Source organism: Micropterus dolomieu, linkage group LG14 (genome assembly GCF_021292245.1).
Source record: "Micropterus dolomieu isolate WLL.071019.BEF.003 ecotype Adirondacks linkage group LG14, ASM2129224v1, whole genome shotgun sequence".
Lineage (NCBI taxonomy): Eukaryota > Metazoa > Chordata > Actinopteri > Centrarchiformes > Centrarchidae > Micropterus > Micropterus dolomieu.
The window spans coordinates 21631323-21649608 of record NC_060163.1 but is presented as its reverse complement, the minus strand read 5'-3'; the positions used below and the strand labels follow the sequence as shown (position 1 = coordinate 21649608).

At 40.9% G+C, this 18286-nt stretch overlaps 1 protein-coding gene across 1 annotated transcript in view; it reads right to left on the bottom strand.

The window, feature by feature from the left end:
- sema4gb (sema domain, immunoglobulin domain (Ig), transmembrane domain (TM) and short cytoplasmic domain, (semaphorin) 4Gb) overlaps positions 1–17708 on the bottom strand; it is a 30122-nt gene extending 12414 nt beyond the window's left edge. Inside the window, exons 1-7 of the mRNA XM_046068703.1 lie at positions 17470–17708; positions 4519–4667; positions 4038–4100; positions 3662–3760; positions 3474–3567; positions 2666–2779; positions 2152–2306 (exon numbers count right to left, since the gene is read on the bottom strand). Coding sequence (XP_045924659.1) covers positions 2152–2306; positions 2666–2779; positions 3474–3567; positions 3662–3760; positions 4038–4100; positions 4519–4667; positions 17470–17614 — 819 coding nt within the window. The 5' untranslated portion in view covers positions 17615–17708. The remainder of the gene's footprint in view (positions 1–2151; positions 2307–2665; positions 2780–3473; positions 3568–3661; positions 3761–4037; positions 4101–4518; positions 4668–17469) is intronic.
- Between the last annotated feature and the right edge of the window lie 578 nt (positions 17709–18286).

Genomic DNA, 18286 nt, shown 5'->3' with positions numbered 1-18286 from the left:
ATAAGAGACTGAAAAAGTAAGACTGTCACAATCCTGTCTTGTGTTTCTCTGTGTGTCTTGTTGGGAGTTTGGTTGTCTGGTTCTGATCGGTTTAGTTTCATTATTCTGTTGATTATTCTGCTTTAGTCTGCTCTAGTTATTTAGTTTGTTATTCGGTTTGCCTGTCTGTCCTGTTTTAGTTTTTGCCGTCTGATGTTTATTTATGTTTCGGCATTCTGATATGCTTGCCTACCTGTTTCCCCCAATGATCACTCTGCCTACCTGTGTACTTGATTAGCCCCTCATGTCTCTCACCTCTGTTGCTCCTGCCCTGCTCGTAAACCCTGTGTGTGAATATATATCTTTGCTTGTTTCCCTTAGTCCTTGTTCGGTCATTGTTGTAGCATGTAGACGCTCTGTCTCGTGTTGTAGTGGTTTTCCTGCCTTGCCCCTTGTGTTACCCTGTTTCTGTGGATTTTTGGATTTCTGTTGGATTACCTTGATTTATTTGGACTCTGTTTTTCAGCCACTCTGCCAGTAAGTCTGCTCGCCCTTTGTTCGCCTTACAATAAATCTTTGAACTGTACCTGTCAGCCTACGTGTCCAGCATTTGGGTCCACCAACCCTTTCCAACCACACACATCCTAACAAAAACATTCAGAAATGATTCCACTGATCGTCTGTGAGCATACAGTATTTGTGCCTTTAATTAAGTATACTCAAACATGTCAGTATGCAGCACAAGGTGAAAAATGCAGAGACAAAATGAGCGCACAGCTTGTTTAACTCACTAAAAGCATTGTAATAAATGTATCTCTCAATTCAAAATGAGTTGTGAGTCCTAACTTAACGTCATGTCATTAAATACTTGTGAGGTGCTGGAACAACAGGCAGCAGAGTGAATTATCTACCTAATAAATGCTGAAGAAATGTTTTTTTCACTGAATTCACTGTGAGAAGCGGGAGCAAGCCTCCCACGCACGAACAATGGTCATCAATTAAGGATTCAAAGGAAACAAAAGTTTAAAAATCCATCAGCTATGTAGCCTGTGAGAATAGAAAACCGTCCTCTTCCTGGGTATTACCTTTCAAGTCAAAACTATTTTTCTAGCAGCGATACCATGTGAAAAATATCGCACAAGCATGTGCTCTTTTCCGTAAGCTCCTGTCATGTCTGAATAAATGCATAATGAGCATTCACAGAAATGTTACATATTCCACATCTAAAAATTGTGACAAAATAGGGAATCCAGGAAGACCTAAAACACAGGTCTTAAGTCATAAATCTTTGGTAAAACATGTTGCTTTCTCTTAAGTTTAATCTGTAGTGGCATTTCATACCCATAGTTTGCATTGCTTGGTTTGTACAATTTAACTCTGATTGGATGTTAAAACTTAATTCCTAAGTGGCTTTCTCATTCCATCTTTTTTCTTTTATCCATTCATGCAAAGCCTTTTCTCATTCTCCCGAAAGGTGATACACAACTGCGATGTGTGAAATTATTTCTGAGCTAGCTTTTAGACACTTTTTGAGCCAACAGTAATTTCAACACAACAGCTTACTGTGATGGTAATTATACCATCATGCAGGGCTAAAAGAAATGACAGGAAGGAAGGAAGAGAGGAGAGACCTCTAGGAATGGTTGCTGGGCATGCTGTCCAAACCGTGGATGCTGATCGCAAGTGAAATGAGGTGAGAGGGAAAAAGAGGAGGAGGAAGAGTGAAAGAGGGCAAAATGGCAATGAAGAGAGGCAGAAGGTTTACTATTGGAGGTGGAGGTTGGTGGACTTGTAGTTTGCCTGGCAACAGTGGCACAGAAAGAACCGCCGTCAGTGGAAGAAACCAAGATTAGAGCCACCCAACTGCTGGTTCATTCAGCACTGAATGTATCGTAAGAGAACGGTGGAGAGAGAAATCAAGAACAGAAAGTCTGCCTAAATCCATTTACACTTCACTCTGTATCAGTGACGTAAAGCATTAAATAATCGCACTATTTTTGTACTTCAAATACTGGCAACTTTTCTCCTCTGTCCTTTCAACCCTTTCTGTCCATGACCTTGCAGGCATTATAAATCTGTTACGTTAGTTCTGTTTAGTTAACTTCCCAAAATCCAGTGAAACCATTAATATGATTATGGTTAATAGTATTTGGGCTAGTTGCTCTCTCTGACCTTGCAGACTCGGGCAACCCTGGACACCTTGGTCTGGCTAGGGTAGGCAATCTGCTCCTGGCTTCTCTCCGTGAAGAAGAAGTAAATCTTGTCATCGTCACCGGTGGAGCTGTTGATGCTCTCCTTCAGCAACACAGAGCCTACAAAATCTGCCTCTGTACACACACACACACAGATCCACATGTCCAAACACAGACCTATAAGCAGTCAAGAAAGTGTCTCCTTGGAAACTAAAGATGGAGCTTTTAAGTATGATTGAATCACCACAACTAAGCCAGTTAGAGCTGTAGTGCAGTGCAATTTTTGATATGATTTTCATTCAGCAAATCAATCAGTTTTTGTAGTAACAGCAAAACATCTAAAAATGTGCAGAATGGCAGTGAGGTTTGGTTCATGTAGTTCCTAACTGTAAGTGAATTATATAAACCACTGTCTGCAATTTTTTGGCACACACTTTTTCATTACTTGATGTATTTGAGGATTGTCTCCCTTCTTTGTTATGTGTTGTATTTACCCAGAAGCCACCGGGTGGGAGCCTCCTCTGTCCTGAGCGTGGGGAAGGGGAAATTTCTGCGCACGTCTGGAGAGCTGCGAAACTCATACTGAGTGGCCGTGAACATCTCACCATCTGATTGACAAATCACACAAGGGTGTTAGTGGAGGATAGATGAAGACAGAAGTTTGAGTTAAATCAGAGTCAGATCAGATGTAAATGAAAGCAGTTGGCATACTGCACAGTAAGTAGGCAGACTGTGTCTATCATCTTCAACTTCAAGGTCCACAATTGGAATTTTTTTGCGGAGAATGAGATTTAGTCATAGTTGTTCAAATTTAACCAGGAGAATGTTTCAGTGTCTCTGCACAGTCCTACTCCTTGCAAAAATACATTAAAAAAATAACTGAAACTAATATGTTTTTAGCAGTCTGAGACAAATTGAGTATCTTTCTCCTGGCAGTCCTGAAATAGACTTATAGAAAAATAGAAATGTCTATTGGCAGTAGTCGATTCGTTACACTAACATAAAACAACCCCTCCACCCCTGCACTCTCTTAGCTAGAGGATGGAGAGGGGGAATGGCAGCAGGTTAACAAGGGGAACACATTTTGGTTATTTTTCTTACAGGTGGATTGACATGAAAAGTAGCTCAGATATTAATTTTCCCATCAGGGTGAATTGTAAAACCTCTGTATTGTAGAGCCACCAGCAGGTCACATTTTTATTTGTCGAATACCATGGTTTATGACCAAATACTTGCAAAACCAATGCCATTCCCATTCCCACTGCATATAAAATAGATTAAATGCAAATTTGGGAGACATACCTACGAGGAGGCCAGTGTATCCCTTTGCTGGGTCATATGGACATCTGTCTCTGCCATCCTCAAGGCCTGAGGAGAAGCTGAACCGCTCCGCATCCTCACAGAGAGAAAACAAACAATGCTCAATTAATTATTTTATTAAAATTTTAGTCTAGTCATGAATCATACTAAAATCACACATAAGCTCTTACGATATAAGCACAAAGAGGTCTGAAGGCGTTTGTTCCGCAGACATACAGGTGAGTCTCATTGTATCGCTGAAGAAAGCGGATGTGATTGTAACACTCTGTCTGTAAAGAACAGAGAAAAAGGTCATTTCTGGCTCCACAATAAGCAAGTAGATAAACATAACTTAATGTATGGGGGCTTCCTTATGCAAATACTGAATGAATCTGATTATTTTATTATATCCACTTTGTTGCCATCAGAAGCAATCCGCAGATCACAAAGCATAAATGTTTAATTTATGTTGTCCAATAACAACTCAATAAATTAAAGCTTTTGATATTTCTCACCAAAAAAAAAGTGATTGAATAATAATAATAGAGTAGAGGTGCAGCCTTGTACCTGATTGTCTCTGCCTTTGTTTAGACACTGCTTCTTCTGTTCAGGGGAAGCATCCCAATCAATCTGCAAACAATGAGGTGGGGGTGGGGGGTTAATAAGGATGACTCAGTTAGCTCAATAAATAGAGAGGGAAAAATGGATTGCTAAATACACAGATCTATGGACAGAAAAGAGAAGAAAACAAGTGTGTGTATACATGTGTGATAAACAGAAAGAGAGAAAAGAGGACAGCCGACTTAGTTTTCTGGCTGCGTCACTGAGTTCTGACTCTTCAGTAACCCTTGAATAAACGCCTGGTGCATTTAATCCGATATCCATAAAATTGAAGGGGCACAAAGGGATTTGCTCGATCTGCTTAAGGCTATTATTAGTTTGTCCTCCTTGGGAAATGGAAGAAAACTTGTGAAATCCGGTTTGCTGTTTCTTTGTTAACAGTGGCAATTACGTGGTGATCTGAGGCTTGCAGCTTCTTGGCACTCACTATGAGGTTTGCAGGTGTGGAGATGTTGGAGGTGTTGAGCGCGTACAGAGCTCCTCTGCCTCCCACGTACAGCAGCCCGGCATCCTCTTCCAGCAGAAGGGTGCTGTAGTTCTGGGATGAGCCGGTGAAACAGGCGCTGCCCAACAGACCTGCAAATATGACACAAATTACTGTACAGAAATATCAATTTCCTTTTCGTAATGGTCAAAATTATGTGATGGCTCCGGTACTTTTGGTCTGGGGTTATTTTTCATGGCTTAGACTAGACTCCAAGTATCAGCAGTTTTGGGAAGGTCCCTTCTTGTTACAAAATGACAATGAGCCAATGCACAAAGCCAGGTCCGCAACCATTTATATTATTATACATATTATTATACATATTATTCATCCCCTGGCAGTTGGAGATGCTTGTTTTCATGTGATTGTGGGTGATCAATGATCAGGTTTAGTTCACGTGATTGGTCAGAAAAAAAAAAAAAATAGTTCTCATCTGGTTAGTTTCTCCATTGAATTTCCAGAGAATGTTTTTCATCATGATATGCATGATATGTCCAAAGGTATGTGGACAAGGTTTATTTTGGGAGGATCCAGCTTTTTTAGAGAATGACCCACACTAGGGACTAGAAATCAGGATATTTTGGTGTCCAGGATATATGTTTCCATTTAAGAAATTATTTTGCCAATTTTATATTACTTTATTGAGGCAAGGTTCCTGTAAGGCAGCTTGTGTTTAGAAAACATTAAACATTGATGCATTTGAGAAGTTTGCCATATTTTGTTCAATAAAAATCGAAATGGTTTTTGTAGATGTTCATATTCCTTAAGCTAAGGTACTAAAATAAGTATCGTTTTGCTATTGATTCCAATACCCAGGTATCATATTAACGCAGCCCAGTGGAGGTCCATGATTTATAGCACCAAATCCTCTGCTTGCAGACTGTAAGACTAGTTTGGCATAAAAGCTTCTATCTTGACTTCACACTTATTGAAGAATGTACACACCCAAAATGATCATGCTTAGCGTGACTGCATGATGGTGAGACTCGACAACAGATCTGGGGGAATGCTGAGAGGACTGTCAAGAATATGGGGATGGGGGCGCAGGGGGCTGGAAATTTCAGGGCATTCAGCAGGAATCGTGCCCCAGTAATGCCAAATCGCATCAGCAGCATTGCCACAGCATCGTGTCTGTGTGGGTGTGTGTGGGTGATGGAGGGGCGAGGTTCACACAGTAAGTGGGCCAAATTAGGGCTAGCTCTGTCACTGAATAGCATGTGTTACTACTGTAAAATTGGATGTTTTTTGGTTGTTGATCTTTCATCCTTGGTGCAGACAAACAGATTATTTATCCATCACAAAATAATTGGCCTGGGGCACTAAACTAAATATTTGAACACGCTCCGGTGTACCACCTCAGAAATGGGGGCAGGTTGCTCTGCTGCTGTGAGGCAATGAAAAGCAGGGCATTGTTTTTTCCATGTGTATGGAAGATCTGTGCAGAAGTAGGTTTACAGAGATTTGATTTGCACTAAAAGTTAGATGCAAGAGGAGATTAATGTCCGATTAAATAAATGAAATACAGAAAAAGAAAACTGCAAATGCAGAGAAGACATCTGTCATCAGAGAACAACACAATAAGTGAAGATATCGACGCTGTTACACTGAGAAATATGAGTCAGCAGGGAGCAGATGGGGATATTAATCGCCACATATCCTCTCTACCTCCTTCTCCTTGTTTTCCTTCTGTTGCGAACTGGTGGCAGCACATCCCAGCATCCAGTAATAAGACAAACCTATATTTGTCCCCCACCAATCGATTTACTGTGGTGTGAGGGCCAGCACGCTTGTCGCTGTTCATCTGTTCTCCTGTTCATTGTATGCCTGACAGAGTGAAAAGGGTCCAGTGCAGCTGGGAGCGCTGGGGGATTACATTGTAACTGTTGAGAGTATATAGTTGATTAGCCAACAAGCTATTTTATATTCCACAGTTCATAAATTACAGTTAAAAGTATTGAATTAGAGCAGGGTCAGAACCAATTTAGTGCCGCTTCAGTAGCAAATGACAACGATATATGCCAATGCTAGGCCATTAAATGGTAATAATTTGAAATTATGTAATGTTTATGTTATGTTAATGAGGGTAGACCAAATGTTATAAAACCCTCCCAGTATAATGTAGCAAAACTCAACAGCCCTAAAAACAATATCCCTGAAACACATTATAGCCTACTACTGGTTTCACTGGCTGAGTAATACTATTCATGACTATCAAACTGAGTCAGCTGTGTTGAGTTAACTGAGTTCCCCTTTAAATCAGGAACTATATCAACAAAGAATATGTTAACAAGAATCTGATAAAGCAACTTTTGGTACTTGACGGTTCATTAGTAGGTACTACGTGACACATTTCAGTTGTTAGCAAAAAGGTACTGAGTTGCAATATCCAGCCCTACACGTCCACAGACATTTTGCAAGGATGGTAATTGAAGAACCCACATACAGTATCTATACAGTTACCATTCACTCAAGATTTAAAAAAAGACATTTACAATTACAAGTTTTCTGTTAACAGTCAGAAAAAGCTGCCAAACCAGTTAAAGGGACTCCCAAAAGAGGAATCCTTTACAATGCAAAACAAAGACACAAGAAGACAGGCACACAAATCCTTCAGGGCTTTGACTCACCTCAACCATCTCAACTACAGTATTACTAAGGCTTTTACTGCTATTATTCGCAATGACCATGATGATAATGAGGATGACAGCGAGTCTCCTAGCGTGTTTGATCTTGCGCAATACAACACAATGAAAACTGTTAAGAGTTCCCCCAACATCACATGGGAGGCGTTATTCTCTCCACATGACTGGCTGCTTGTCTAACTGTCACATGGACACACTGGGTGATGACAGTAGCTCTGCGATTGCTGACGGACTGTCTCCAGTTGCTGCGGTTTTTCTTACTGCACACCTTCCTTCCTGCCAGTCTTTAGTGATAGTTCTATCACTGACTGCGAGAAAACCACGGGGACCCTCTCACTGGTCAATAATTGGGGTATTTTCATGCCGGCTCTGTCATGCCTGTTAGACTGATTATAGGCATGACATCTGGGAAGAACACTACACATACAGCTCCTGGTGGAGGCAACTCGCCACAAAAGTTACAAAACACCAATTCTGCATTTTTTAACAGCAATGACATTTAAGAAATACGCCATTTTCATCATCAATCTTCAAACATTCATTTTAAGCCATTAGTGTACATACTGTAAGCCTCTGTATCTCACTTTGTAAAGAGAAATTGTTTTATGGCCCAGATCAGGCAGACTTTCAGAGTGACATGTTTGTCCTCATGTAAACTAAAAAAGTGAACAAACTAATGTAGAGCAACATCAGGATTGGGATGTTAGAAGCAAACATCCATTTGTGGGCAGAAGCAACACGTTTTACAGGAAATGTTGTCTTACCTTTGATTCCTCTAACAAAGTGAATGATAGTCAATCATCTCAACCTTGGTCTCATGGTACTTTCACCAAAAATAGAGTGCTGAAAGAATTAAAATGATCCTTAGGTTGTGATCATTTGAATTACAGCCCCACTGTGCCAAATGGATGTGTGATAGCATTACAACTTTTTGATCAGACAGGTTGCAAACACTTCCTTTACTTTATCTGGAGATAAACCATCTGCTTTACTCCTCCACCTTCAGCATCAGTGCTTAAAGAGGATGCTTCAGATCAATGAAGTCTAATTGCAGAAGTCTTTCTCTATTGCTAACCTCAATAAATACGTACTCTTCGAATAAGTCTCTCCTTATTAAACTGGGACTTTGTTTAAAACCTGTCTGACTGCTCGTATTTTGTGAACTGCCTGTTATCATAACTGATAAAATAAGACCCAAGTTGTATGAAGCCACAATTATCCTTAGCGATTATTCCTGTATCATAAGTTCCAGTTTGAAAAAACTATCCCGTTGGAAATTAGCAAAGTCTTTGTGTTGCTTTGACTCTATTCATTATTTGTGCTGAAGTTCAATCCTAGTGAACTAAACCTTCAAAGAACTGTCACTGCTGCTTCCCACAGTGGCAACAATAGCAAAAACGTTTTGTAAGTTTCAATAAAATCCACAAATAAGACTGTGAGTCACCTATTATTTCTCCTAGCCAGTCAGCCTCAGATTTGAGTGAGCAATGAGTAGCTCGTCTGACACAGCCAAAGGTCAGGACACGCCGGGGGGGGATTCATCTGAAGGATGGGGGGCTATGGCAGGAGGGGGCTGGAGTCACGCAGCAGGGCAGAGGGCACCCTCTGCACGCACAAAAACATACAAATACACATCTATACATGGGACATGCATTGACAAAGAGCAGAGGGTGACAGTGAATGCAAAAACATGCACATACAGACACACAAATGCCTTAACAACAAAACATGATCCTCATAGACAGAACATTGAGTATTCTCCGAGATCACGTTTTAAAGAACAAGTTATGCAAACACAACGACAGCCCAAGGGAGTGTAGAAGGCCCACTACTTGTGAGTCATCTAAGAGTGAGCAAAAAAGCCTTGGTTTCTATCTTATAAAAATAGTGTCTGCATGATACAACAAACACAGGGCTGATGAGAGGGACCATGGTGACGTACAAAATGTCCCAGGCCCCAAGGCAGCAGAGGCACATCGACCTTGATCTCAGACCTGTGTGTTGTTTTATGCAGGCAACACTGACTTGCTGGCACATTTTTAAACACCTGACGCCCCTCAATCTTTGGTGACGACAAACCCAGATGTATGAAAGAGAAAACCAATGTTCACTTTTGTCTGAAAAGCAATTGGTTGCAATCACAGCTTTGCTCTAAAACCAATCTCTCAGCTATTTGTGAAGAAATAAAATAAATTGGTTTCTTTTTTTTACCTGAATCACAACTACAAAACACAAACAGAAAGTACAGAGCTTTTGCAAAAAGTATAGACACAACCACATGAAGCCTGAATAAAAATCACTTAGAGGGATTTGAGTGGGATTTGAAGTGGGGCTGTATGAGGTACTTATCCATAGTCAGTGTTAACTGCAGTACATGACAGTCAGCCTGGTAACAGTTCAAATTAAATAAAAAAATATGCAATTGATTTATGCCCTGCAGAGTGACACCTTTCTGATCTGACAGCCCTACTGACAGGACAACATTGCTGTTTCAACAATAAAACTGTTTTCTGATCTTAAAATGCTATTGTTAGGGTTCGGTTAGGTTTAGGCTCAAAACAACTTGGCTATTTCACTGCTAAGAGCTGCATTCATTCATGTGTTGACCACTTGGGGGCAGCTCAACAAACTGTAAACACTGATATTATTACATTTTACAAAGTTGAGATGGCAAACAGTTGTCCATTGACACATCCAATAGACATGAAGCAACATTAGCATTTATTTAGAGTCATGTTTCTGGCCACCTAATGAATGAGAGTCACACTCTTATTATCTCTGAGTTGCTATCCTGATGGAAATATCTGGCTGCTAATCTTTCCGCTATGTTCACGAGCTAGCTGCTCCCTTTGTCTGTCTGTTGTTTTGTGCGGGCCGGCAGGTTGAGGTTGGTTAATCAGTTTTGTCTCTAAATATAGCCTGCTGTGGATGGGTATAGGGTTGATAAGACATCAAAACTGTAATGCTGACAGCTGTAAGCTAAAAGAGGCTAAAACGCTCTGTCCAGTGGAGGAGAAGTGCAGTCTCTTTTTATAACTTTATGGGTTCGTCACTACAAGCCTCTTTCACATTACATTTAGTCAATTGATACATTGTTACTATAAAAATATTGATTAGTGCAGCTTTAAACATAGAAACAGCCAAAATGAAAACATAAAAACACAGCAGTTGAAACTTTTTTAGCAGCATTAGCATGGTCATGAATATACTACTGTACATTAGCAACAGACCCATGTTGATGTTGACCTACTCTTCCCTGTAGCCACTGTTTTGTGATCACACACACACACACGCACGCACGCACGCACGCACGCACGCACGCACGCACACACGCACACACGCACACACACACACACACACAGAGTACCTTGTACTTAGCTGCAAAATCAATGAGGAAAGTCAACAGAGTGCTGAGATGTGCCAGAAGCCTCAGTCTGCTGGCTGGTTTCTATTTACTGTTGTCATTCTGTATGCATGTACATTTGTGTGTGTGTGTGTTTGTGCATTTGTCTGTTTGTTTGTGTGTGTGTGTGTGTGTGTGTGTGTGTGTGGGTTAAGGCAGACCTGTTTGTGTGAATGTTCAGAGTACATCGCTCAATGAGGGGAAGAGGTCAAAACAACTGCCCCTCAGAAACATCTGTCAGGTCTTCCACTGGATTCACACACACACACACACACACACACACTGATTACATCCTTCATCTGGCACCTTAAAAAGAGTAAAGACATTTCTGTCAATGACTCAGAGGATCTAAGGAGTTTGTGTTGTGAGTTTGCCAGAGTGACTGTGTCTCAACACTGAGCCGTCACAGGTGGCACGTCCAGAATGTGTGCACTCATGCTCAGACATATTTGTAATCCTTCATGTGGGGCCCAAGATGATAGTAAATCCACTGTATGTGTGTGTGTGTGTGTGTGTGTGTGTGTGTCTACCACAGTCGTGGCTTCCTATGTGACTCACTGATCACTAGATCCACTATGGAGGCCATGTGACATACACACACACACACACACACACACACGTGCTTATAAAAATAATTTTGGGAACAAATGCTGGAAGGAAAGACTGACTTAACTTCTTTGGACAGTGTCAGAACTGTCAGTTGTTGTCAACTCTATCCACATTATATAAGCATCTCTTCACTTCTTAACCAGGCACAAGAGTCAATGAACGTGACTAAGTATTATGTAAGACAAAAGACACAACTGGGTGCTCTGGTATGCTAAAAAAGAGACAAAGTATACGAATCAAAGTGTATTTTCACGCTTATACTTTTGCCAGTCACTACAGGCAAATACGAAAGCTCAAATTAAAGTGTTCGAATTTGAACTTGTACTTTTTAAAGTTTGTCTGTTGTCAATTTAACCCATTGGTTAGATCAGTTTTCTCTAAAGATAGTTAACTTGATAATTGCTATGGTTACCTGTAGATTACACTACAGTATTTTTGGCCACTGTTGTGAAAATTTATCTTTTTAATCTCAGCAGAGATTATTATTAAGACATGGAATATTAGAGACAACATGAAAACATATTTAACCAGATATAGTCATATTTTAATATAATGTTAAGTAATGGAGAAAGAGAAAGGGCACCTGCATGTCGTGATGAAATGATGTGGTTTGGTTTATTGTCTTTGTTTTATTTACTTTTACATGGCCTGACTGTTGCTTTTATACACCTGTATGTGTTGCATGTATATTGAAAATGTTTTAGAAAAGCAACATATAAAACAACAAGCAAGAATTATTGATTTCCAACAGTTACAAAAAAAAACAAAAAACTGACAAAACAAAAACAATTTAAAATTTTTCCATTTCCTATTGCAATTGTATTAGGCATTAATTGCGTATCGATTACGATTGGTGGTGAAACTATGACTCAGTCAAACAGTAACAAGTATTTTACATGGCCAGTTCAGTTCTGTCTGAATCGGGTCAAATTATCCTCGGGTCTATTCGGATTGTATCTCAAAATCTTGGCAATAAAATCACTGTTGGCATGGATGACATGGATAGATACCACTAGAGGTAAATGCAAAAATATTGATTTTTAATTAACCCCTTAAAAATGAGAATTAAAAAAAATACATGAATATTTATACATAACTTAAAGTCTACTCTAATATGAAAATCAACCCATTTTTTCAGGAATCTCATGGTTTTATGAAAAATAGGAACTTCCCAGTCAGCTGTGTGTAATAACTTCCTCATGAATGAAGATGTCAACCACTGTCAGAGAGATCACTTGTTAGGCACCACGTCAAAGAGGCATGTTTATGTCTCATGATGACACAAACACACCTTTTTCAGAGCTTGTGTCAGATCCAAAATTTTTGTAGGACTTTGTTCAACCAGGGAGACTGCAGAATGAGATGAAAGACAGCCAAGACTTTCATCTCAGAAAAGAACACCAACCCCACACACAAACAGTCCCTGTGTTATTTCAGGTCTTGCTAGATGTTATCAGTGAATCACCAATAAGATCCTGTCAGAATCACACATCAGCACTATCTGAGGGGAATAAGATCAAAGCATCATGAAGGTCTCAGTGGATATAAGGGTCCAAAGCATGAAACGTCACTACAGAGAGAAAAATAAAAAGGGCAAAAGCAAATGGAGTTATGTAAACTGACGTTTACAGGAACAGGACCACGCCTCTCTCACTTATTCGACAACCTGTGCTTTCAATTCCTCCAATCAGCCACCCGTACTTCACTCATTTCATCCACCTGTGCCTGTCAAATCCAATCACATGCACTCACGCATATAAGCTGTCTAACATGTTTTCTCTCTCGTTTCTCAGTTCTCACATCCCTCCCACCCAAACCCTGCTTGTTCACCTCTTTTAACGGGAAGCACAGTGGTCCAGTGGACAGCACTGCGGCCTCACAGCAGGAGGTTCTGAGTTCAGACCTCGCTCAGCCCGGGCCTTTCTGTACAGAGTTTGCGTGTTCTCCCCATGTCTGCGTGGGTGTCCCCTGGGCTCTCTGGCTTCCTCCCACCATGAAAGACATGCACGCTAAAATCCATAAATCTGCCGAGTAATCATTTTGTCTTTTTCTACAACAGGAACCCCACCCTGAATCTCAACCCCTCGGGTTCGTAGCTGCTCCGGCCACCAAACCCTAAACAACCTTCTCGACCCCTTCATCCCTCTTCTCCTGACCCCTTCATCCCTCTTCTCCTGACCCCTTCATCCCTCCATCCTCAACCCCTTCATCCCACACACCTCAACTTCTTGTCATCCCTCCCCTCTCGACCCCTCCTTTCATAACTAAAAAACTCATCATAATAAACCACTATGAAATCTAATATTGGTGTTGTCTTTGTTAGTGAATGTGGTCTATGAATGCTGTCACACAGCTGAGATAAATATTAAACTACTTCAGTTAAAGCAGCTGAAGCCAAGCTGATAATGTGAGTAAATCATCAATGTTTTCTGTGTTCAATAGGCAGTAGATGCAGCCACTCAGGCTGTTTGCAAATCCAATAATAGACTTGACTGAACAGTAAATTGGTGACCATAAGTTGCCGCTCTCCTTGACGCTGTAATTACCATGCTGGTTGAAGAAAACTCATGATCTACAAAAAAGAATCAAGCTGACAGGGTTATTACCGCCACCACCACAACAATAATAGTGCTAACACTAAGAAATATTACTACCAAGGCCTCTTTTGCCCTCTCAGCTTTTCATAGCAGCAACAGACAACTTACAGTGCATCAATATTTCACAACCGCATTACTTTAGGTCTGGTGGCAGAGGCAGAAAATGCCAAAGCAGGGACCCCCTGGGCAAACAGCAGAGTTCAGACCACAGTCAAGCATTTACCTCACCTCTGGGAGAAACAGCAACTGTGTCTCTTGAACCTACGAACATAATCTAAGTTGAGTTGACCTACACACATAACTGATGCTGCAACTAAGAAATATTTTCATTGATGATTAATGTCAAAAAGAGGCACAATCTAATCAAATGTCTTTGCTTTGTCCAACCAATAGTTCGAAACCTAGCCCCACTCTTGCAAGATAAGAAAAATAATATTCTGATAGCGACCTTGTCTGCAGTGATAACAATTTACATACACTGCCATCTAGTAGTTAGGTTAGCTAACTATTTGTTAGCTGGTTAGATTAGCCAGCAAATTACCCCAGATATAAATACCTATACAGTTCGCTACAATATCTCATCTAGGGGGCGAATTTCTGAGTGTAGTTTTAGTCGGACTGACTTAAACCTGCATTATTTGATTGTTTGTCCACTTGAGGGCACACAATATTATCAGTTTTTAAAGTTGACATGGTGAACATGTGACAAACAGTTGCCTATTTAGACATTCAGCAGACATGGAACAACATTCACATTCATGTGTCGTTGGGTTTCGACTTTAAGTCCCATACTAACTTCCCCTTTTACAAGCATGTGTTTGGTCTCCATATCCTGAGGGAAATATCTGGCTCTATAGCTGCTAAATACTCCACCGTGTTAACCACCTAGTTGCTAACTTTCCCTGTCTGCTGTTTGGTGCTGAGCATGGTAGTAGCATGGTGTAAATTGGGTTTATCAGAGCTTTTTCACTGAAAACAGAGCCTGTTGCTGTTTGTTCTGGGGTTTTTTGTTGTTGTTTTTTTTGCAATTTTGAGGTTGCAGGCAATAAAAACAAAACAATGAGCTGAAAGATACTAAAACTGTAGTGATAATTCTCTGTGGGTTCGTCATTTTATAGTCATTTAATGATAAAATATTTATTTATGCAGCTTTACATAATGGATGAGAATACTAATTACTAAAGTAGTATATTTGTGAATAAAATGTTACAGTATACTGGATCCTGTCTTTTTCTTTTCTTCTTTAGTGTGTGGGGTTTTCAATCCACCTGTACCTAAAGATTTCTTTAAGAGTGCATGAAGTCATCTTGTGTCATTTTCCATCTTGTAATCTGAACTCCCTCAAATACAGCATGTCCTTGTACTCCCACTCAAGCAGGCCATCTGCAAAGCATACTGTAAATTAATGAGCGCCCCCTCACCCCAGCTGAGAAACATAATTTAAATCCTCCCACGGAGTCTCCCATAGGTAGTGACACCCACATACAACATCCATCCTATTTCCATATTCAGTACTGCACACCTAGCCAGACATATCTTCTTTATGAGGTGCTTGGCAGTCTCCACACCTCCCCCCCTGAGAAATTGACAGGGGGCGCAGATTTTACATGATGTGACTAAATGCATGCCCAAACAGCCCTCTCCCCACACACACATAGAGCACACACGTACATGGTGTACTCAGACCTGATGAAACGCATGCTGACACACGTGCACATTCTGTACTCTCACATGCACTCACACGGCTCCCCTGATGATGAAGAAGTAGGTCAAGGACAACTTTCTACGAGGGCAAACAGAAAAATAAAAGCTGTGATGATAGACTGACTCTGGCTGCAGCACAGAAAAGAGCCCACAGTATGCAGAGTATGTATGATTTATGATCAGAGGCAGAGTCAGACTTAGAGATGTGTAAATAAGTAGCCAGAGGTGTGACAACTTGAAGGAGGCTTTCAGAATAGACAATGATGCACTTACAAACTTACCTAATGAGGCTTAATGAGTCTTAATGAGTTATAGGTGCTGCCCCATCTAATGAACTCTTCAGAGTTAATTGAGCATGTCCTTTTCATTTGATCGATAAATACTGACATTAGTAACCAGTCCAGTGCTGTCAGCTACCAATGGTTGCAGTAAACAGCAATAGCATATTTAAAAGTAGTGCCCCGTCTTTTTCTTTATGCTGCAGGTTCTGCCATGAATGTTTATTCATAAATATTCTCTACTGATTGTGGAGCAAAACTTGAACTTTTCATTTTTCTTCAGCAAGCTTCAAACAAAATATTCATTTTTGCACCAATCCCTCTAAGGCTGGATCAAGAAAATGCACCAAAAAGTAGCAAACTAACACTAAGAAGTGGCTCCTCCTCTGTTATGTTCTCATCACTGAGTGATTGGGATTCAGAGCGTCAAGCAGCATACCCTCCCATCTCCTAAGCATCATCTCACGCTGCAACACTCTCAACAGTTCTTATGCCATTGCAACGGAGAGCTCGGCTGGCAAGAGAGTTGTCCCTGTTCACTCCACCCTTCCTCTAATAATACTCATCCTCAGAGGACTGAAGAGGAGTAGAGAGGAGAGGGGTGGAGGTAAGAGCACAGCCATCCCATCAGTCTGCCATTGCCGGAGTTCCCTTCTCGCTGCAGCTGCAGTGGTAGCCTCTGCCGCAGTAATGGGGAGCAAGGAGCTAGGGGGGGGAAAGGTGAGCTGGTAGCAAGCGAGGGGGGTAAGGTGGTGGAGAGGAAGGTGCTGATGATGTGTGTAAATACCCACTCTCTGCCGAAATACACCTATTCAGCAGTATTTTCTGCATGGACACTAATCAGGCCTTCTGTGTTCAGGTCCTCTTTTATGAGGGCCTCTTGTCTATTGTTTCATTAGAAGTGTTTGCTGAGCCATGTGATCTAGGACAGGGCTTGAGAGAGGCGATTAATAACTCTGAGCATGAAGTGAGCTGTCTTCAGGGCCAACTTCGAAAAGTGTGCCACTTCTTTAATGGGCAGGGGTAGAAGGAGACACAGCACCATCAAATAAGGACAGGGAGGTGAGTGCTTAGCAGGCTTGTGCATGTGTGTTTGCATGGATGCATCTAGAACATGGGTTTTTAAAGTCTGACACTGTGTCCCCTCCCCTCCCCACATTACTATGAATGGTACTGCATGTAAAAAACTAGAAAGTATAATGTTCCCATGGATTTAAAGAGTAGTGGGCCACTTGAGCCTGGTTATTTTTTACCTGTTTTTGTTAACATTTGGCAAATTGGCACTGTAGCTATTAACAGTTCCTGTTTGCAATGTACTCATGATTGTATAGACAACTTTTACTGGAAGAAAAAGAAAGAAAGTTCTGTCTTTTTTCTATGATTTCTAAGTGGATTTATGGACATTTCTTGGATGGGCATTTGAGAAAAGGATATTCTCAGAAATTGTAAGTCACACTGAATCTAAAAATATGTGTACTGTGTGTTTAATGATTTAACTGCTGCATCTCCAACTGCTGACCATGTTGACTGACACTACACTAACTAAATTCTTGCTGTTGTTAGACAACACCGGCATGCACATTTCTCTTTTACCTCACACAGTATCTTTGCCTCACTCTCACATCATAGTTAAAATGTAAAAGGTTCTGTTTGCCCCTCACCTTTGGAGAAGACAGTAGTCCTGGGAGTGACATCCAGGTCCAGGGATGGGCTGAAGGGGAAGGCCCACAGCTGTGACAGCCTGGCAAGGAGCATCAGGGACAGCAGCAAAAGCAGTAGGGGCTGGGCTGATCTCTGGTCTCCCATATTTAACACACAGACCTTGGTCCAAGCACAGCCTCAATTGCACTCTCTTTGAACACACAGGGACAACACTGAGCGTGAGTAGTGTGTTTCTTCAGGCCCAGCTGCAAGCAGATGTAGACTCTTGATTATCCTTCAGGTGAGAACATGTTCAGTCTGTGCAGAGAAAAAAGATGTTTGTAACTGAGAGAGAAATTAACCTGCATACCAAACCGGATGCTGTTGTCCTGAGGTGGAACAGGAGTTCAGAGAGATTGATTAAAAACAAAATGAACATTTGCAGAACAAACACTTTACTTAAAAGCAGGGTATGCAATTTTGGAAAATTCCAATACCATGACAAATACAATGATAGAGAGGAAACAAAGGCACGGCTAGTAATATAATTAGCTAGGTGGTGGGTTAGCAAACGGTCGTGACAGTTGCTGCTGCAAAGCTAACATGTAGAGAACAGTTATGTAAATTAAACCATCTGAAAATGTCCAAAAGAGAAATATCTCTGTCGATGGATACGTGACCCAACTAGACACTGTTTTTCTGTTAGGGCTCACAAGCCAATAGGTTTAATTTTTTGCAATGCAGTAACCAGAAGTATAGTTGTCAAAAGAGTGTTGTGCCGTTAAAAGTATATTTGCCTTTAAATGTTGGAAACTACAAATAGAAAGAAGCAGAAAA